The sequence below is a fragment of the Trachinotus anak genome, unplaced genomic scaffold, assembly GCF_046630095.1.
Source record: "Trachinotus anak isolate AG129_WGS33_773 ecotype Australia unplaced genomic scaffold, CSIRO_AGI_Tana_v1 ptg000013l, whole genome shotgun sequence".
Taxonomy (NCBI): domain Eukaryota; kingdom Metazoa; phylum Chordata; class Actinopteri; order Carangiformes; family Carangidae; genus Trachinotus; species Trachinotus anak.
Window position 1 is genome coordinate 30000183 of NW_027273864.1, and position 22240 is coordinate 30022422.

Below are 22240 nucleotides of genomic sequence, written 5' to 3' on the forward strand. Positions count from 1 at the left end.
ATGCATGATGGTTCATATTACTTAGTTAATGACCATCGGTTGTACACTAATTTTCATCATGCATTGTGGGATACTATGAGTCCACTGTATAGGGTGTAATAAGACTCATCATACATTTTGCAGTACTACTCTGTACAGGGAGTAGCTGACTGTCGCTTTGGAAAGTTACAGAAACACCAACATCAAACCATGACATAGAAAAGGTGCGTGTGTGTGTGTGTGTGTCACTGATAAACCATATTTTTTACAATGACACCAAGTTAAAGTCATCGTTTCACCTCCTCCTTCAGGCTCGTCACCTGGGGAGGAGCTTAAATGAAGCCTGAACACAAGTTCTGAATTTAATTTAATTAATTTCCATTTTTGACAGAAACATGGTTCATGTCTGACCCAGGTCTGACCCAGGTCCAGAATCAGGGCTGTCTGATGGTCTGGGTGGAGTCAACCTTTTCACTCTGTTGCTTCATTGTCTGTAAAAACCAAATGAGAATTAAGATTTGCATCTTTCTGTATTTGCGTACAACAGTTTTGAAACTGGACCCTCGGTCTCCTGTCGTCCTGCTGAACAATTTGCATGTTTGTGATAAATGTCGCAGCTGACTGACAGGAGGGGAAACCCCCTCACCTTTAAACACAGGCTACACCTGTCCATGAACTCAGGGAATGTGAACCCATCAACACCTCACGTGTGTGCTTTGTGTTTTCCCGCCGCCCGTCTTCACCCAGAGAGCACAGTATAAAACCAGAAACATGCTTCATTGACTGGAAACAGAACAGGGCTGATTCAGAACTGATAAAACCTTTATTTCACTTTAAATCGTCTTTTACATTTTGTCCTGTTTATAACATGTAAGGTGAAACTAGAGTTGGATTTTTTTAAAGACATACACAAATCTAGTATTACGTCAATAACCAGGGTGGGGGGAAGGTGTTGAGGGGGTTTTATTTTTTGTCATTTTCTCTTTTTATTGGTGTCCTTAAGCTAAAAGTCTAAATGTTCACAACCACGTGCGCGCTAAGCAATAAAACCGTCACAGAAGCAAACTTTTTTTTTGTTGTTGTTTTTTTGGGTTATTTTTTTTCCTTTTTTATTTTAAGCAGAATACTGGTCAGTAAAAACAAAATGATTTGAGATACCAGATATACAGACAGGCTCGGTGCCACATTCACTACTGCATGGGATCATTTTTTCCTTAGAAAGCAGAGAGTAACTGATAAACTGCCTTTTTGTTCAGCTAACGAGAAAAGAGCGGCAGGGAGGAATCTTTTTTTTTTTTTTTTAACCTTTTAAACGTCAGTGCATGAAAACGTTTGTCCCCAGCAAAAGAAAAAAAACATTGAGACACATGACTTTTCTACACCTACAGAGTGGAATGTCGATGGTTCATGACAAGGTTATTGTGACACTGAGAGGACAGGTCGTCAGGTCTGTCTCCGCCGGCTGACTGGAGACCAGTCTGGGAACAGGTGTGGGTAGCAGGGGCTGCACCTGAACCCTGAGACCAGGAGAAGCCAGACAGAGGCCTGAAAGTCAGATCTGATAACGAGCCTGGAAATGTACCGTGAGCTGCTGATTGTTTCCTGAAACCGTGATCTCACTTCCACAAACAGATGATTGGCTGATCGGCTGCTGGGAGATTTGGCTCCTTCAACGCGCTCGAACTGTGTCAGACGTGACGTTTAAAATCACCGCTTCCTTTTCTTTTTTAGATCAAATTGTTGGATTTGGGGAAAAACGGCCGAGAATCAACTTCTGTTTAATAGTTATCTGACAGAATGTGAGCAGCCGTGACATAAAGGCTGGATGGGTGGACTGGGAGGTTGCTGGTTCGATTCCCAGACTGGCAGGATCAAATCTGGATGGGAAAAGTCTTCTTACCCCAAACTGCTCAGTGACCAGCAGGTGAGACTGTGGCGCCTGTTTGATCTCTGTGAAACTACCCTGAATACATTAAGGTTAAAAAAAGAATCCTCATCATCTTAGGTCATACTTTGGAAACGAGGAAGCAGCGAGTCTAAGCATCAGCCCACACACAGAACAACTCCCCACTCGATGCCTGTGGTAGATCTACATGGTGATAAACGAAGGCATGCACTCTGCAGCGAGTGGAAACTCAGGACGTGTCAGTACAAGCAGTGAACGGGCAGAGAGGAGGAGGAGGAGGAGGAGGAGGAGGAAGAGTACCAAAACAATGACCTGGTTAAAAAAAGCCAAAGCGTACAACAGGAGCCGACTGTGACGGCGGTAACGAACAACATCGACAAACCGTTTTGTTTTCCAAAAGACAGATTTACAGTGAAGCTCTAAAAACGTTTTACAATTTTACAGTTTTCAAAAAAAATGGAGGAGAGTTTGATTTGTGATACACACACAAAAAAAAGAGGAGAAGCAAACAGCAGATGAGTGAACACGGTGAAGGGGCTGATGGATCCAGGTCCCTTCGGTCTGAACTCCTCTCACACATGAGGATGGAATGTATGCTGTTTGATTTTTTAGCTGTGAACTGGAAACGTGTCGTGTGAATAAAACCAGGTGAACACAACTGAACGACAGCGGGCGTCTGATTACACAGCAGGTGAAACGCTTTAGTTTTCGGGTTCGTCAGTGTCACAATACAGCCTTGTAGGAGGACCCTTCTGTATAAACGTCAGCAGAATGGCACCGCTGCTCACACACACCCTCTCCCAGCTGAACACGGTGGTGGCGAGTGCAGGAAAAACTGAGCATCACAGTGTTTGTTGAAAATAAACGGACAGTTTAATAACCTTTTCTTGTTTTGTTTAAAGTGGAATAAAACCAGCCATGTCGCCAGTACACTAAGAAAAGCCAAAAGAGAAGGGATGGATGGACAACTATATAAATGCATTAACTCGCTAGAGAGAGGAGGAGGGGAGGAGGAGGAGGAGAGGATGCACTGAGATGTTAGGAAGGAGGGAGGAGGAGCAGGAGGAATGGAGGAGGAAGAGGAGGAGGAGGATTAAATGTGGAGTCTAAAAACATGGATTCTTTTTGTGGTCGGGATAAAAATCCTCCCTCGTGCTGTCAGACTGGACCGACCAGTGGGTTCAGCCTCCGGTCGGCCGTGGAGTGCCACGATCGAGGGAGGGAGGGAGGGATCTAGGGTGATGGAGTAGTTTCTGTCGTTCCCCCCTCTGGTTTTAAAATTCGTCTGTGAAGGTCAGGTACTATTCATGCTGCTGGTTATACAGAAGGGAAGTCGGGAGGCTGGGACGAGGGAATGAATGGGCTGTTTATGTGTACGAAGAGAGGAAGAAGAGAAGAAAGAGGAAGAGAGATAAAAGGAAGAGGAAGAGAGTGGGGATGGGTTAACAGTGAAGTGTGCTCTAGTTCTCTCCGTCGCCGGTCTCGCCCTCGTCTCCCTGGTTTTCTGATGTCCACAGCTGCAGGAGAGAGAGAGAGAGAGAGACATCTGTCAGACATCAACGAGGATGAGAGCTCGTTACGTTTATCATCGCCTCTGAGAAGCTGAGCACAACCAGGAGTGACTTTACACACACACACACACACACACACACACACACACACACACACACAGTCCTGCTGCCACACATACTCAGTACAGCAGAAAATTAATCCGCAGCTGAAAATAGTCCCCCACAATTTCACCTTTTCCCCTGGTCTAACAAACGTTTGTTATAAACTACAGACGCAGCTGTTTAAAGACTTTACTGAGACTGATGAAAAATAAAATATTGAAAAAAAAAAAAAAAGGGTCAATGAGCTCCAAGCCACGGAGCCCCCTCTGTGGGGGGAGGGAAGATGTAAAGTGTTAATAAAGAAATGGGAAAATAAAATAAAAATCTAAAATATTACCCTATAATTCAAATCACATTAAACTACAATGAAATTAAACAGGTTAGTTAGAATCTGTGGAACAGCTCAACATCAGCTCTGCACTGACTCACAACATGTTGTTTTACTTTCTTTCGTGTGTGTGAGTGAAACAACCTGACCTGAAGACATCTGTCTCACTCCCTCTCTTATTGTTTGTGCTGCGGCCACATACTTTTTTCACTCTAGTTTCTCACTACATTTCCCAGAACGCTCATCAACACCCAGGAGTGGTGTACTGATGTGACTGCAGCTGATGTGACTGCAGCTCAGCAGCCATGATGCTTCCTCAGTCTGCTATGTGACGTTGTGGCTACAGTCGAGTCTATTGTCCTGTTACTGTTGTAGAACTGGTGTGTGAGGCTCCGCCCACCACTGATAACCTTCACTCTTCACTGACGCCGGAGGCTGAGATCGACCACTGACTGGTTTTTTTATTATTTTACAACCAGAAGTTTAAAGTGTGACTGGCTGTGGTATGAATGAGTGAATGAGAATTTTAAAACATGTTTATATGCAAAAAACTATTAACAGACAACAGATTAATCAATAATGAAAATAATCATATGGTTTATTGTGGAGAAAAATCTGCAGCAGCTTGCTTAGTTAAAAACATCTGGTTTGGACAAAAGGAAGCAGGTGTGTTCTTAAACATAACTTATAGCGGTCAGAGATTTAGGTTGGAGCTCTGATTATTCCAGTTCAGCAGAATGAAGTAGCTGTAGTAGTGGTAGTAGTGGTGGTGGTGTACCAGTTATATGGATGTAAGTAACAGCTTTTCTGGTTGAGGATTGTTCGACACTGGGTGTGGAACTTGTTGGTTCTGTCAACACAGCCAGTTGACACAAGATAAAGACGACAAAGACGGACGCAGCACAGCTGCTGAGTTCACTGTCGTTCATGAACGAAGCAGGTTTGATGATGAGGACGTTTGTCTGATGTTTTCTTTAGTTTTGACTGTCACACTTGTACCATGACTGTGTGTAATGTTGTGTCGTGTGTCTGCAGTGATAAAATGTGCAGTCTCATGAATCACGTCACCAGCATTTTCACTTCACGCTACGATCAGAGGATGAAGATGTTCCAGCTCAGCCCTGGTGTAAGACGTGTCATCGTGTGTCATCACATGTCATCATGTGTCATCACATGTCATCACGTGTCATCATGTGTCATAATGTGTCATAACGTGTCATAACGTGTCATCGTGTGTCATCACGTGTCATAATGTGTCATCACGTGTCATCACATGTCATAATGTGTCATCGTGTGTCATCACGTGTCATAATGTGTCATCGTGTGTCATCGTGTGTCATCACATGTCATAATGTGTCATCGTGTGTCATCACATGTCATCACGTGTCATCACATGTCATAATGTGTCATGTGTCAACTCACAGTGAGGTTGTCCCTTAGTAGCTGCATGATCAGCGTGCTGTCTTTGTACGAGTCCTCGTTCAAGGTGTCGAGCTCGGCGATCGCCTCGTCGAAAGCCTGCAGGGAGAAGACAGAGAGATTTGCTCATGCACGTCCCTCTGAAAACAAACCAGTCAGATGTAACAGCCGCAGTTGTCGGCCTTTACACTGCATCACGACTCATGAGGTCCTGCAGATGCCGCCTGCCTATTGGAACTAGGCCTTTTTAAACGGGCCTCAGGTTTCAGGTCTCTGGGGCCTCATGTATCTCGAGTCGTGTCCAGAACACAGTCCTCTGTCAGACCCCAGACCACTGCAGGATCAGCAGCTAAGAGACCTGTCTATAACTTGTATGACCTGTGTGACCTGTATGACGTGTTAGCACTCACCTGCTTGGCCAGAGAGCAGGCCTGCTCGGGGGAGTTGAGGATTTCGTAGTAGAAGACGGAGAAGTTGAGGGCCAGGCCCAGCCGGATGGGGTGTGTTGGCTGCATGTCCTTCTTGCTGATGTCGAAGGCGTTCTGGTAGGCCTGCTGAGAGTTCTCCACCGTATCTGCACGACACAAAGAACCACTGATCACTTACTCTGCTACACACTGATCCTCAGCATCGGTCTCAATGACACATCAACAAGAGGAGCCTCTTCACTGTGACCTGCACTGAATACTGTCCTCAGACAACAGGAACCAGCAACCGCCCACCTGTGGTGGTCAACAGGAAACCAGACTCAGAGGACTTCGGTGCTGAGCTGACTGTTTACGTATTAACGTTTAAACAGGAAGTGTCAGCAGGTTTACAGGTTTTTGGTTATAAACCAAACTGTTGAAGCAAAAGTGTAAAAAAAAAAAAAAAAAAAAAGTTCAAATATGAAAGTGAACATGTTTGGTTTTTAAACCTTTGGTGGGAGAGACAACATCTGAAGCCTCAGACTCAGAATGAAAATAACTGATAATTTCAGCCCTAAACAAATTAACATTTTGTTCTGATGATACTGTGACATGAAAAGTGCAGAGACCACAGTGATCGTAGTTCATCTGGTGGGGAACATGGATGTCTGGATCACATCTTGTCTGAGGCTCCACCTGCTTGGACCTTGTTGATCAGGAGATCAGCTTCGAGGATTTATCCTGTAGATCATGAACGTCTGAACAGAACTTCAGTCATCAGTGCTTCAGTCTGGACCACAGTGATTAACCGACCAGGACTGGAGCCATTAAATCCATGTCAGACTTCAGGGTCACTGTGCTCAGGGTTTGTGCAGGGTTAACTACGTTTGATGTAAGACTTGAAGACCTGCAGAGACCCTGTGTATAAAACCTGCACGTCTCCCACCAGTAAACCCAGCACAGAGGACTGAGTCCTAACCGTGTCACCATCGAGTCACAACCTCCTAAACAATGGCTGCTTTAGCTTATTGCCATGATGACCAATCCGATGACTGATAACCCTGGCAACCAACCGCTGTGGGTCACTGTCTCCTGGCAACAGTCTGAATGAGTCCGTCTCCCATTAACAGGAGCTTTTTACTGTCATCTGTATCTGATGATCTGAACATGACGTTCTGAAGTGTCCTTGTCAGTGACCTGCTATGACTCGTGAACATTATTTCTCAAACCTTTTTTAATTCTTTTACCATCTGTTAGAAAAAGCTGCGGCAGCATTTCTGTTTTAAATTAGTCTGATTAATTATCCCACATATTCAACCCTGCATGAGATAGAAACTTCTCACTGATGGTTTTTTTGTTTGCAGTAATTACACCAATTCCTCAGATAAAATAAAAATAGTTGAAATGTTTTACACAGCACCTTTAAACACTGGTCTACCACTGGTGATGGTTGATACAGGCTGTATTGTCTTTTCTGAGCAATATAACAGACTTTAGTGCCAGCAGTAAAAACCTCGTACCAAGTTCAGCTGACTTTTGTTTCAGCCGTTACAGATGCTCTGGTTAGGTTCTGGTTAGCACACTGTGTAAGGAATCCTCCTGTAAACTGGGATCAGGCTTTTAAGGAGACACTGAATCCCATCCAGCTGCACTGAAGCTCATCCTGTGTCCTAAATGATGATAAATACTCTAACTTTATCTACTTGCTCCTCATCTGAGAACACCCCAATTCTTTCCCTGACAAAATCAGAGTGAAAGAACAATGAGAAAATGTAGTTTTTTTTAAAGGCTCAAACACAGATACTCACCCTTCTTTGAGTCCCCAGAGGCCACCTCTGACAGGTATCTGAAGTAGTCTCCTTTCATTTTGAGGTAGAACACCTTGCTCTCCGCCTGAGATGCATTAGGAATGAGGAATTTGTCGAGCAGATTCTGAAACAGACAGATGACCAGGAGGGTTTAAACACACACAAACCTGTAAGTGCATCAGTTACATGACAACTTGACCACAGATGGTTTCATGAGTCTTTGTGCTGCAGCTTTTACGAAAACCAAACCTGTGACCAGAACAAACACCATCAGCAACATACAGAGGAACCACCCAAAACTCCCTCATTCTTCTACACCTTCAAATTCAGCTCTGACTCTTTTGTGAGGACATCAGTGTGAGCTGTGGCACTGACGCGGAGGGTGTCGGCCAACCAGAACCGCTCAGTGTGACCTGCACGGTCAGCCTGAACCCCTACAGCGCCGACAATGCTGTGATTGTCAATGAGAGAGGAAGCTACTGACGGGCTTCAGAGTCTCTGTGGAAAGGTACGGAGGGTGGGGGTGTTTGGGCCATCACTGGAGAGAGCCATATGGACTGGTACAGGTAAGGTTAACACACTGACCTTCATCTTTACCAGCTGTCTATGTGTATTAATGTTCATCTGTAAAACAAAGACTGTGGTACAGTTGTACACCCTTACAACCACTGTGCTGTCACATTGTTGATAAAGATCCAGATGGGGTGTCACTGATTTACAGCCTGTGTGTCATTCTGCTTCCTTCTGCTGATGTTCTCATCTGAGGGTTTAAAGGCGGCTTTTACCCAGATCATGTGATGAGGACTGACTTTCTCCCCGGAGCATCTCCTCACTGAGACCAGCTTTGTTTCCCTGGTGGTTACATTTAGACCTTTCAACCACAGAGGAGTCGGTTTTAATCTGCTGACCCGAAATCACCAGGTTAAGATTAACTACCCAGTCGTTGGTTGTAAATGAACCTGTACAGTACGGCTGACAAACAGCAGCAGAGAAAATGTTTGTGAAATAAAACTGCTTCTTCACCTTGTTCCAGCTGGAGAGAGAATTATTTTTGACGCTGCAGCAGAACGAGGGCAGCCCTCCATTAAAGGACAAATAAACAGGTCATTTATGTGAATTATAATCAACTGTTATTTGGACAAATCATTTCATACCAACAGCCATTCAAGTTCAAGGCTCTGAATCCATGTGATCAGTGTTTCTTCTCACTGGTAATGAACCTGTGTTATCTTTGTGCCTCTCTGTGGTTCTGACTTCTCACTGATAAATATTAAGCAGCCGACTTGTGAGCTCAGACTCAGTTTATTTTCATCTCATTCAGATTTGGAGTATTTCACAAAAAGAAAAAAAAAAAAAGATTATTGTAATAATTACATACCTGTCGTTCCCATGTGTCACCACAGGTGTCACCAGAGATGACGAAACAAGATCTTTAAGACTAGAGTTTGGTTATGAAGCTTTAAACAGTGAGGCTACGATGTATTAACCACCAAGAGAGATTTTTTCCATTTTTTTTTACACTGCGGTCGTTGACCCTTTAATATCTCTGGCTGTGGTTTCCCAACACTTTGACTTGTAATCCCTTAAAATATCTGCCTCTAACCCCTCGTCACGTGTCTTGGACAATCAGGTCATTTGAGTTGAAGGATTTTTATAGTTTGAAGAGTTAAAAGTATTTAGCATTTAGCAAGAACAGGGACAAAAATGAAACAAAAAACTATAATTTTCTTCATTTTCTCCTTGTCAGATTAAAACACTCCCCAGTTTGGGAACCATTGTACTGACCCAGTGTACACACAGTGCTGATCAGGACTGACACCATTACATTAATGTGATTTATTTGTTTAATTCACTGGATCAGACAAAAACTAACATTCACGTCTGGTTATTTTATCATTAACTATCAAATCTGATTTTACACAAAATCTCACAACATTTATCAATATAAAAATATTTTACTTTTATCAGCCACACCTGTCCTCCATCTTGTGACCCAACTGGGGTCTCCTGCCCCTGTGCTGAGGGCTTCTCATCAAACTGAATCACAAACATTATTTCTAGACTTTTCTCTGTCCCAGCTGTCACAGTGCCCACCCACAGAGCTGTGTGCTTCACCTCTCCTGCCAACACACCAGGTCAGTTATTAAATATGACAACCATTATAAGATAAGCCTGCTTTATATAAATCTACCTAATTTTGAAAAGCTCTTTTTATTTGTAGCGGGATAAAGAAACAGAAAAACATCTGCAGTTTGTAACCATTTCAAAACAGGACAAATAAAACAAACAGAGTAGAGAATTCTGGCTCTCCTCCTCGTCTCATCAGATTGTCTCATCTTTTAGGTCAAGGTCACCCACATATTTTCTGTGCTGTGGACGCATCAAAGCCTTCGCCTTCCCAGTTTCCTGCTGCTTTAAGGACAGCATGTCTCCACCCGTCCTACCCTCCCTTCATTCCTACCGCACCACATCACTGCAGAGGCTCCTGGTTTGACCTTGAAGATATTATTAGAAGTCTGCTCAGGCGCTGAAAATCGGAGCCTGCTTTGACCTTGAGCAATTTCCGTTCTAACCTAGTCGAGACCTGACAGTGTGGGGGTTGTTCATGAGGCCTAAGTCACATCAAAGGCCTAAACTGTTAAAAACTGCAGATAATGTGTGTCACCAGCACAATCAGTGAGACCTTTAACTGAGTCGGGCTCGAGTCTTTCAGGTTGTATTAGGTTCTGAACAGCTACAGAGCTTTACGTCAGTCTTTGTTTCGCTGATGCTCTGAACTACAGAGACTGACCACAAACTGATTCTGAGTCACAGTTGTGGTTGTTGAGACTGAACTTGGAGCTTTTTGGTTACAAAACATCACCACAACACTTTCCTGCCTCTCCACCCTCACTGCATTTTTCCCCAGAATCCCCGGCTGCAGCATTAAAGCAGCAGCATCCGTGTTCACACAGTCTAACACACAATCTCACACTTGGCTTTGTCAGTCTCAAAAATAAATACTTTCGGGAAAATGCTTCAGTTTGCAGGGACACACTTGAAGTTGTGTAGTAACCTGTGTGGAGCTTATGCAAACAAATACACTGAGTCATATCCAGTTAATCAGTCAGACGGGGGATTGATGAGTGTTTTGGCGCCATGTTGTTGGCCCTTCCGCTGCGTCTGAGCCAGATCAACGCGTCATCAGACCACATTAGACGGCAAAACTGTTCAGAGCTGCAACAGTTTGTTGATTGATCCATTAGATCAAAGATCAGATTGTTGGGTTTTTTAAAAGCAAAAATGCCAAATATTTGATTAATTTAGCTTCTCTTCTTGTTTTACACTGTGGTAAACTGAAGATCTTTGACCTTGACACTATGGCCCTTTACGAAATGGTGGAAACATTTTTCACAGTTTTTTGATGCTTTATAGGCCAAATGATTAACACCCCCCCCCCAGAAGGAGCAGAAATGATGCAATGATCATTTGAGGATGGGGATAAAGGTGAACACTTTCAGACAATATTTCCTGGAAGACATTTGTAGTGTTGTTGCACAAAAAAGACACAAAGTGACCATCAGACAACCACTTTGTCCGGATCATACCAACATCTTATGGGTGTAAGTTCCCATCATGCTGTTATAAACCACTGGGCAGTGTTTGTCCTCTGATGAACTCTCAAACTCATGGATATTACACAAACCCGACTTCCTGGATCATTTCTCATACTCTCACTTGTACCTGTAGCAACACGCCCACGCCAGCATGCAGCATTATTTTCGGTCTGACACACCTCAGCTGACAGAGGCCAGAGTTAGAGGACATACTGAGGTTTACACACACTTTATATTCTTAGATTTTTGTACACACACACACACACACACACACACACACACACACACACACACACACAACTGTAGGCGATTTCTCATGACTTCTTGTTGCCCTTCCTGCCTCTGCAGTTAGCAAAAAAATGAAGGCTGATGCCTGAGTGGGGTAAAAACTGAGAGGAAAATTAAAGCTTTGTTTGACAAGTCTTTCAACAGCTGCCAGTGCTGCTGCGAGCAACATTATTACTGTCTCCACGAGTAACACCATGTGACTGTTCCTCCCTCAGCCAGGAGGGATCAGCTCTCTCTTCCCTCCTCTTCCTCCACTGCTCCCTCTTTATACCTTCTGTCCCACTCCTCCCATTCCCTCCTGCCCGTCACCCAGCCCCCCCACACCCATCTTATCCTCTCTCTCTCTCTCTCCCCCCATCTCCCCCTCGCTCCTTGCCTGCCCTCGCCCGTCCTGTTCCTTACCAGCACGTCGTGGCAGATTTCTTGGAGTTCAGACTCGATCTTGACGCGGTAATCGCGGGCCATCTGCTGTTTCTTCTCGTTCCCCTCCGTCTTCTGCTCGATGCTGGAGATGACGCGCCAGGATGAACGACGGGCTCCCACCTGACGGCAACAAAAACACCGTCAACCTAAGACTGAGATTAAACACATCTTCTATATGTTAGTGGATAAATTGATTATGGACAAAATTATTTTACTAGATTCTTTAAACTGCACAAGTGTCATGATTTTTTAGACAAATCAACAATGTCCAGGGAAGAAACTGTAACTTTGACAAATACTTGAGGGAAATGTGGCTGTTTCCACCTCAACAACACCAAACATGACAGTGCTGAAATGATGTGGAGCAATGAAGCAATGGGAAGTAAGCATTTAAATTACAGCTGCAGCTACTAGTTGATTAAACAATTAGTTATAAAACTACTAAATAACTTTAGCAACTGTTTTGATAATCGATTATCATTTAATTGATATTTTCAAAGACAAAAAAGCTGAACATTCAACTATCCTGATGCTTTTCTTTGTAAAATGTTGGTTGGAATTTGAATATGGGTCCAGCAGCAGTTGGCAGCAATGTTAACAGACATTTTTCACTATTTTCTAGCATTTAATCGACAAAACAATTAATCAATTAATTAAGAAAATAATTGTCAGATTAATCTACAATGAAAAGTCATTAGTTGCAACCCTAACTTAAATCTTCCACAATAAATATCTAATATGAATTTGAAGTTAAATTAAATCTATGACTGTGTCACTGATCTTGTAATTCAAGATTAATTCTGTAAACAAAGATAAATCCAAACCCATCCAGCATCAGAACATGTGACTGTTCCACATCATGTGAGACCAGTGTGGCTTCTGTTCCTACCACTGTATGTCCCATTTTAACATACAACAGCAGTGACTCGCTGTTCTCCTGGTTGTGTTACAGCGAGTACCGAAACATGCGACAAAAAACTACTGACTGGTAAAAAAAAAAAAAAAAAAAAAAAAGAAAAAAACATGAAGTCAACCTTGATGATAAATAGAGCAGCAGAGCTGGAAAACCTGAAGCTGCTCTTACATAATTTGTGCTTCAGAGCTGGACTATAAAATCTTCATGGAGCAAACTATAAAGCAATTGCAGCACAGTCAGTGACAGTGTCCACAGACCATGAGAAGACCTCAGACCATTTTAGCTGTCAACGTAGATGCTGTAAATACAGAACAGTGGGTGAAAGCAGGTTGTTTTCTAAGAGTCATTACAAAAGCATCCTGTAACAGCACTAACACTGAACAGTACAACTCTGCTTTCAAAACTGGCATTTTAATGAGTGATGAGCTGTAAAGCACAGTCCGCTGTTGCAGGCTGCACATCATGTCCTGTTTCCCCGAGCGCCCACAGTAAACGTTTCCAAAGAAAAACCTGGCAGTCCTCTGAGAAAGAACAGAGGCCGTAACTTCAGAGGGAGATGGTCCCAGCTGCCATCGCTGTTAAATCATTATCTCCAAATGCACCATAGATGTTTTATTATGGCTCTGACGATATAATATATAGTAGCACAATATTTACCAATACAAACCTGTGATAATACATGTGGTGAAGTTAAAAAATTGATCATAATATAATTTTTTTTCTGTCAACATGCTGTGTGAAGTACAGCAGAGAGAACTACTACATCAGTTTGACTGCTAGAGCGCTTTTTCTGTCTGTTTTTAGCCACATGGAGTCAATGGTCGATTTCCTCGAAGGACATTTGTTGTGACAACATGCAGTGACTCAGAGAGAGAGAAAGCCCAGACAGACAGATTTCCAAACTTCACCAGGAACTTCGGTCCCTCTTAGTTTCCTCTGGACTCCGTCCTCTACACAAACTACACAAACCTTTACTGAAGTTGGAATGTTCAGATAAATATGGATGTAGTCGTCTCAGTTTGTGCTTGTTATGGACTCTGCTTGTCATCTTTGTTTGTCATCGTTTCCATTTCCATAGACTCAGTTTGGTTTCTTGCTGGAGTTGGCCGATGTGTTAAAATTTTCCAGCCGGCCATCGTCAGTCTAACAACTGGCCACAGCCTATTTGTACAGGTGTGTGTGCTGCACACATTGCCCACACACCATATCGGATTATTTTGGTTTCAAACTGGATGCAAACAGCAGACCTCAACAAATAAATTTACCATTATTGCAAATGCATAGTGTCTGCAAAAGATTCTAACACTACCAATTTGCAAATACACCATCCTGCACAGTGCTATGCTAACAACAGAGCAGCAGGCCTGCTTCATCAGCCCTGATGAGTTTTGCCGGTGTATTCATCCAATCATCAAACCCTTGTTATTTCCACCTCTAAATGTTTTGCATCTTAATAGCCAACTGAACAACAGCATGAATCAGGATTTCTTTCATGATCAGGGTTTGTGAAGAACCAAGGTATTTATTCAGATGTTATTTCAATGTTAATCAACCAGATATAGATTTCAATTTGAACTAAATCATGAGCTACACCCCGAGCCTTGACATATTTATTTTATATAAGAATCACAAGAAACGTCTGAGCTGTTAGGTTGATGCCATACCACGTTCTTGTAGGCGACAGAGAGCAGGTTGCGCTCCTCGTTGCTGAGCTCCAGGCCCTGCTCCGTCACGGCCTTCATGGCAGCCGCCATGTCGTCGTAGCGCTCGGCCTGCTCTGCCAGCTTGGCTTTCTGCACCAGATCGTTCTTATCCATCTTTTAGGCTGCAAGGAGGAGAACAGGGGACAGAGGACAGAATCAGTGTTTAGACTTTCTATCCACCAGCTGGGACAGGCAAAAAAAGGAAGACAGGCTTGGACAGAGAAGAGAGGCAACGGCAAAGGCAACGATAGAAAAACAAGTGGGTATGGGTGTGTGAGATCTTTGGGCCCATGAAATAAGTAGAGCATGGTGAAGGAGGGAAATAAATAACAGGAAGGAATCACCATTGGCCTGAGACAGAAACTGCCAGTATCCCTTTCTAAAAGCTGTAACACTCGTATAAAGATACTTGTTCCATAATCAAACCACAAGCACCGCTTTGATAAAGGCTAATTAATAAACTGAATGGATCCTATTATCACATTAAAACAAACTTCATGTATGACTGGACCGTGTATGGGTACGAATATTGGACTAATGGCTACGCCTCTCATTACAGGCAGTCACTCAGCTGTTCTGGTTTCCCGGCTGCTCGGAAGCTGCAGTGAAGCAGAGTCATACGTCCAAATCCCGGAGGCTCACCTCATTAAACAAGGTAAAGAGGGCTGGACTACATATATCTCTCGATTGTGGTCACGATTTCAGTTGGAATGATCATTGATGCATTTAATTTTCAATTAGTAAAAATTTTAAATGATGTGATTTTTGTTTCTTGTTCCAAACAAATAGGCTCCCTTACAGCTGGAGAATATGATTTGGGCGTCACAGTGTGTCCTTTTCCTGGGCAATGAAGGCTCCAACGGGTGGATCCTTCATGACCAACCCATCCCAAGATTCATTGCCGGTAATGAAAATAATATGGCAGCAAACAACTTCAACAAGGAAGCCTGAGGCTTACACTTTTAAATCTAAGTACTGGGTTTCAGCTCTGTTCAACAGATAATGGTACAATAGTAAAACCAAGGGCCTTAAAACCTCAAGTTTTTGTGAAAAAACGAAGTTGTCAAGGTTGTCAAGGTGACAGGAGCCCCGCTTTGCAACACAATGGTAAAGGCGGTACAGCTGGTGACGTGAAACGAAAATCCTCCGTCTCATTTCAGCTTGGCCTTCGCAGTCTACGACACAGCTCGTCACTCACTCAGTCATGGACACTCGTGAGTTTAGGGCCGGCCCTGCTGTTGTGATCCAGCCAAAAACGCACCACATAAAATATACCAGCAGAGACATAACAGCTCTTCATAAAATGTCAAAAACCCTTTCAATTCCAATGAAATGGCTGCTCCCAGTTATTTCATCCTCAGGGCTTTCTGCTCTCCAGATGAATCTGTAGGTCTAAGTAGGCCACAGCCTCATCTCATCTCCTTTATATCCACACATCACACTGTAAACCCTCCAAAGTTACTGTGACCAGCTTCGGGCGTCTGCATCTGCACATCTAAATCACTTGAACAACTTGTAAATACTTAGTTTTTTCATTAAAAGCTGTTGAAGAATAAACCAACACACTATCATATAAGCAGTAAAATGTTCATAAACTCAGAGTGAAACCAGTTTCACCCTCATATCTGCACACTAACAGGTTTGGTAACTTTCCGTTCTGGATGCTTTGCCCAGTTACCACCGTTCCACCTCAGGGAAACTCAAACATCACTCTATTGTGTTTAAGTAAGCTGAAAGCTTATCTGACCTCTGACCTCCCTGTGGAAGCAGGGGGGAGAGGATGAGCTTTCCCTACAATAGGCAAAAGAAGCTATGATAAATACCACAACAATAAAGTATTATCACTTCATATCTTTATTTCTGTATCAGTTAAATCTTCAACCAAAGCTTATTTAAGTATGTGGATTTTATTCTGGGGGGTTTTAGTGGCAGATATTACAACATGAACTCCAGTCTGATCCAAGTTATTTAATGTTGAGCTGCCACAGACACTGAGTTGTGAGCAGTTACAATGAGCATGAAAAATCAATAATGAAACCAAGCCTTTTTTAAAATCCTATCACTTGGTGAGAGATGAAAAAGATTGATCAATTGAAATAATAAAAATGGACTTTTTACCGTTTCATTTCACAGGAACGAAATCATAAGTTATATATGTTTTGTTGACAAATATGATTTATGAGACAAAACCACTAATTGTTTAAGTATTTGATCCCTCAAGTAATTTAGTAAAAGTACCTTTGGCAGAGTTACAGTATTCTGGAAATGTCTTTCTCAGCATTTCAGATCAGGACACTCCTCATTGCTTCTCTTGTTCTTTATTCTTCTCTCTGAACAGCATTTGGATCGGGCTGAGGTTGACTGTAACCAATCCAGGACATTAATATTTATTTTAAGCCATTCCTGTGTGGATTTGGCGTTTGAGTTGTTCTCTTGCTGGAAAATAAATCTCCTAAGTCAGAGTTTTACTCGAGGAATTCTGTTTTATTGCACTCGTTCATGTCTCTACTCTCACAAGCAGCATCACCAAAGCGTGACATGCCAGGACTAGGCTTCATGCTGAGGTGCAGTGTAGAGCTGCAGTTAATTTTATTAGCAGTTAGTCGAAAAATATTTTCTCAATTAATCGGTCCAATCTGTGATGTCCTCAAAAATATCATTTGTCCCAGCTAGTCAAAAATCCAAAGATATCCAGTGCACAGCAATGCACTTTTGCTTGAAAATGACTTAATTATGAGTCAGTTATCAAATTAGTTGCAGATACATTTTCTGTTGATTGACCAATTGTTGCAGCTCTGGTAGAGTGTTCAGCTTAAGCACAGTGGTCAAAAATCTCCACTTTTCGTTCTGAGATCAGAGATCTTCTTTCTAGTGTGTTTTAAAATTTACCACATGCCTTGTTGCAGACATGAGATGAGGTATCAAGTACTTCTGTATCACAGACAAAGGCTTTTTCTGCCCAATCTGCATCAAAGTTCAACTGGTAAAGCTCCTGTCAGTAGCAGTTTTCACAGTGTCTTTTACCTCTATCTCTTTTCAATAACCTTGCCTCCGTTTTGTGTGCGATGTTTCTTTATCTTGATTAGGTCAGCTGTGGCTGGATACAGGTGTATTTTAATCTAAAATTAAAAGTGACAACAGGTGTAGGTTAAACTCTGTATCAAACTCCGGTCATGAAGTTTACCTCACTGCCACCGAGGCCACAAACACCCTCTCCCACTCAGTGGTGTACTTCACATTACTCAGCAATTAGTCATCATGACACTCGAATGTTGTTCAGTTGCGGTTTTGATATTCTCCATTTCATTCATGGTGTTAGATGACTGCAGAACTCCACTGATAATCAATAAATCAATTATCACCGTCAGCCCTAAAACCACTTGTCACACTGGGGTTTGGCACAATGACAATGATTGCTACAACTGTTAGATGATGGTTTTGTCACACTGTTTACACCACGGTAGCTCGGACTTCTTTAACATCTCTTTACAGCAGTGTTAGATTTTTGTTTGAACTTTGCATCTGTGCAATGAGGTACCTGCCAGATATTTGTATTCAGTAACTAATTTACTAAATATTAGGGCTGCACGATATGCAAAAAAACAAACAAAAAACCCCCAAATAATTACTACAAAATCATATTGCAATTATTTTTGACAGATATCACAATTGTGATATGATTCACAAGGTCAGTTATGAACACTTTCGCATAACATTTTTACAGAAAAAAAATATAAAAAACAATGTTAATGTGATTTTTGTTGAACCACACAAACATGTTCCCTTACATCTGGAGAATATGATTTGTGGGCCGGGGCGTCTCTGTAGCACCACAGTGTCCATTTATGGTCTACTGAGACACATTTTACCTTTATCACATTTTGATACTGTTCCGATTAATTATTCAGCCCTAATTAATTTGGTGATGAGAGATTTTATCCTTACCATCCCCTCCTTGTTTTTACAAGCCAACAATATTTATACAATTTCAATTTTAAAATCAACTGGAATTTGTTCTTAAATTTGTTCTTTTTATTCTTTATCTAAAAAAATAAATTAAATCCAATTCAGTGTCAGGAAATAAAACACAAAAAAATTCCAGCTCTGCAATGTATTTTGACAAAAACAGAATAACTAGATGATAAAATTAATAACGAAATCATCATTATTTTATTACTGATTGAGATTCCTCTGTGTGCCATAAAAATAAAGTCATTGAATTATTACAAAATTTAACAAAGCTTTAAAAAGACATAAGGAAAAGACTAAAGAATTGAGTGACATTTCTATAAGGATGAATTCAACAAACAAAATCTCATGTTTATCATCCATCATCCAAATGTTAGAAAAACATGTCTGATAAGTGTGATAATAAAACCTCAATAAAACCTCTTTGACCTGAGGCAAGTATTAAATATTTTATAGCTGCCTAATAATGAGTATAAGTGGGATGGTTACTTCTTAATGTGTGTGCTTTCACAAGCAAAAGGCTATAGAACAACATTACCATTATTACTGTAACTTTGAATTTAACCACATTTCCTCAGTTTAAGATTAATAATTATTTAACAAAAGACTGGAAAAGTGAGAAGAAGTTAGGGGACAAAACTTTGTTATTCACAAAGTTTGATCCTGCTGCCACTCTCATGCACTTCCTATGGTCTGCAGAGTAATTAATAGCCTCTCAGCGGGTGGCGCACCCATGGCACAATCCCAGAGCTGTTTCAAAGACTAAATATTGAGTGCAGTTCCATTAGTTTACCAAAAAAACAAAATGGTAAGCCCATTAGTGTATGGGATCATAAATACAGAAACCCATTTCCTCCATTATCAGGATGCTCACTGAGAAGAAACCTTAAAATTCAGTTTAAGGTTGCCGTATGGATCTAGTTGTTCAGTATTGGCCAAACAGCCGACATCAGCATCACTACAAGGTCAGAGTTCTTTATCTGAGGGTGAGGGGGGTTTTACCAGTACCTCTGCATCTAATTTAAAATGTACATTAGTCAAATAATCAATTAAACAACAATAAACAACAATCATTTAAGTAACTTCTCAAGCAAAAATTTCATAATTTGCCAATTTTCCATTTCTTCCCATTTTTTTTGATTAATTTTATTCCTTTTATTTTGTTTTTACTCTAGAGCACTTTGTAATTGTGTTTTGAAAGGGGCTAAACTAAATATCCAGCCTGGGCTGGATAAAACAATTTAAAAATGTCTACTTCACATTATCTTATGAAAATGTAAAATACTGGTAGAAGGTAGTTTACTCACTGTTGCCAAAATCCACCTCACGTTAACTTTTAACATGTTAAGACACATTACACTTATCCAAAGCGCACTGCATTAAGTGCAAAACAAAGTGTACCCCTTTTAAAGAAATGCAGTACTGTACATACATAAACGTGTGTACAGTACTGCAGTACAAGTGCTTAGACAGACTTTTAAGGAGACATAAGTGTTGGTGCTTGTTTAAACCACACAAAAAAAATGTTTTATTTCATAACAAAAGGGTAGCTGTCATTTTATGGCTTATACTTACTGGCAAATTGGGCTAAGCTATACTTTAAATTGTACGGCCTTTTTATTCATGTATGTATATATACAATTTAATTTCTATACAAAAATCACATCTTATTATTGACATCTTCTAGCGTGGGTGGTGATTTCCCCACTCACAGGCTTTTATCCAGTCCGATACATTTCAGATGCAGATCAGTACAGTGCAGTCTGAATACCAGGCAAATGTGAGGCTTTATGAATAAAGAGAAAATGAATCTTCGGGCCACATGTGGCATTAACACCTCGCAGGCTAACCCGTTTCATTTCAGCGTCCCCGAGTTAGCACCTAGCAGGAGGTGAAATGCCGCCTATCGCGGTTACGAGCGCACTGATGAGGCGTTAGTTAACCGCTGCCCTGACCCGCACATCGGTAAAAATTGATCCAACTCGGCCCCCTCGGTCGGCTACCATCATTTGGCACGGCACCAACAGACCCAACGCTAGCCGCGCTGATGTTATCCAATCATCCAGCTCACTAGTGAGGTTATCAGGCTAATGCGCACCGAGAAAAATGGGGAACACCATCTTCAACAGCAGAGCGAGATGCAGTAAACGGCTTTTAAATATCTCCCCCGTCAACGTTTCAACGCCGGCGCCTCCCAGCAGCCCCCGGCGGGCCAGGCACGTTGAGGCTGTGGCGCTCCGTCGGCCAGCTAGCAGCTACGCCCTCCTTGTCGCATTCCCCTGCGGAATTTTAAGATGGAGAGATAGATTACCGCCAGCTAGCTAGCATGCTAACGGAACGTCACGGCACGGCCGTTGGCTTTAGCTTAGCCGCTAACAGGATCTGACCCAGTTCAGTCTGAATGGCGAAATGATATGTGCCGAGTCCGAGCCGTTAGCTGAGCCGGCTACATGCTGAAATACAGCGACTGTCCCGTTTCACTGCTGCCCGTAGACGTTTGATATTTTCGGAAGACAGCGTTTCTAAAATTGAAATCGCCTTTGCGGGGAAACTCCCGGGTAACAGGGAGGGTGTGTTAGCTTCCATATCGTTTCACTACGCCATGACGGTGCTCAGCCAAGACATCGACAATTTCGTTGTTCTGCGGACAGTGAGGTCAGATATGTCCATTGCCCTGTGATACCTAGTAACTCGGTGCTTGCTTTACGTTATCCACCGCGCAGTGTAGTTAGCACTTGCGGCTAAAACGTCCCGGTTGCTCTCACGACGGCCGGGGCACGGCTGCCGCTGCCGCTGCTGCTAAGCTGTCAAAATGGCCAAACTTGGGTATCGCTTCTCCCTCCCTACACGGGCACCGCGCACCACGCATGGCACGGACCGCAGCCTGGGCTTAAAAAACAAAAGATAAATCAACGATTTGAAACACATTCGACAGCACGAAGAGCACAGACAACTTCATGCTGGATAATTTGTGGGTTATTTCTCGCTATTTGGCCAAAAGTCTCGGCCTAAATCCTCGCACCCAGCCCCAAACCACAATAGGCACCTTCCGCCGCAGATGCAGCGAATGGGGCCACCGCTGGGGCTGCTGTTCCCCCCGTAACACTCTCCTTATCCCGTATATATGTCAATAATCGAGTGATATGCAGGTGAACTCACATTTAGAGCGTACTTGGAATCCCGATTTTATTCTCTGAACGATGGGAGTTTATCAAGCCGTCCTCCGCTCGCTGCTCAGGGTATTCAGGGCAGTACCACTTCCGCCTGCTCTGACACTTCCGCTTCCTCTAAACCCCACCCCTCCCCCCGCCAGTATCCATGGCGACCGCGCCAGGGGGTTTCCTAAGCATCTTGCGAGGGGCTTTGACGTCAGGAGGACCATGGCAACCGCAACAGGATGACGTGCGCCGGTTTCCGTGGCAACTGTCTCCATGAGGCAGTTGTCGTATCTGAGTTCACCATCGTGTCAGCTGACACGGCTCAGTGTGGGCCACACTGATTTCTGACAGACAGGTCCGCTTCTCCCCGCAGCCCCGCCACTGCAGCACAGCCCTTCATCGACAAAACAACCGATTTTATGGTTAAAAGACACCAGCAGACATGGCAACAGGCTGTGTATGAAATCTGTTGCTCAGTTTCACTGCTCCTGATAAACACTCCGCAGTAAGCTGCGGTGCATGGGCGAGATCCGCCCAGAAAGAAAATCAAATAGCTCACAGTTTAATTTATTGTTACACTCACATCACAATTCCAGAACTTGGATTTCACCCCAGTCTTTATATTCAAGTAATAATTAATACATTTGATTATTATTATTATTTATAGCATAAAAAAGCATTAAAAATGTGTTCACTTACTTAATTTACCTTGTAACAGCAGATTGTC

The 22240-nt window shown here is 42.6% G+C and overlaps 1 protein-coding gene across 2 annotated transcripts; it reads right to left on the reverse strand.

Moving 5' to 3' along the window:
• Positions 1-783: 783 nt before the first annotated feature.
• ywhaba (tyrosine 3-monooxygenase/tryptophan 5-monooxygenase activation protein, beta polypeptide a) lies at positions 784-21656 on the reverse strand. Of its 2 annotated transcripts, XM_071493175.1 has the most exons (8): positions 21515-21609; positions 17411-17505; positions 14348-14508; positions 11747-11887; positions 7461-7584; positions 5656-5819; positions 5249-5344; positions 2736-3402 (listed from the first exon to the last, which is right to left on the reverse strand). In XM_071493175.1, exons 3-8 carry the CDS (start codon positions 14498-14500, stop codon positions 3346-3348), a joined length of 735 nt encoding a protein of 244 aa, XP_071349276.1. In that variant the 5' UTR covers positions 14501-14508; positions 17411-17505; positions 21515-21609; the 3' UTR covers positions 2736-3345. The 2 variants fall into 2 exon arrangements, with proteins under 2 accessions (XP_071349275.1, XP_071349276.1); XM_071493174.1 differs by lacking the exon at positions 17411-17505 and having other exon boundaries at positions 784-3402; positions 21515-21656.
• Between the last annotated feature and the right edge of the window lie 584 nt (positions 21657-22240).

Coding starts and splice junctions, on each gene's coding strand:
- ywhaba (XM_071493174.1), bottom strand. CDS start 14,500: ATGGATAAGAACGATCTGGTGCAGAAAGCCAAGCTGGCAGAGCAGGCC. Junction 5,820..7,460: donor CTCTGGGGACTCAAAGAAGG/GTGAGTATCTGT, acceptor TGTGTCGTGCAG/ATACGGTGGAGAACTCTCAG. Junction 3,403..5,248: donor TACTAAGGGACAACCTCACT/GTGAGTTGACAC, acceptor TCTCTCCTGCAG/CTGTGGACATCAGAAAACCA.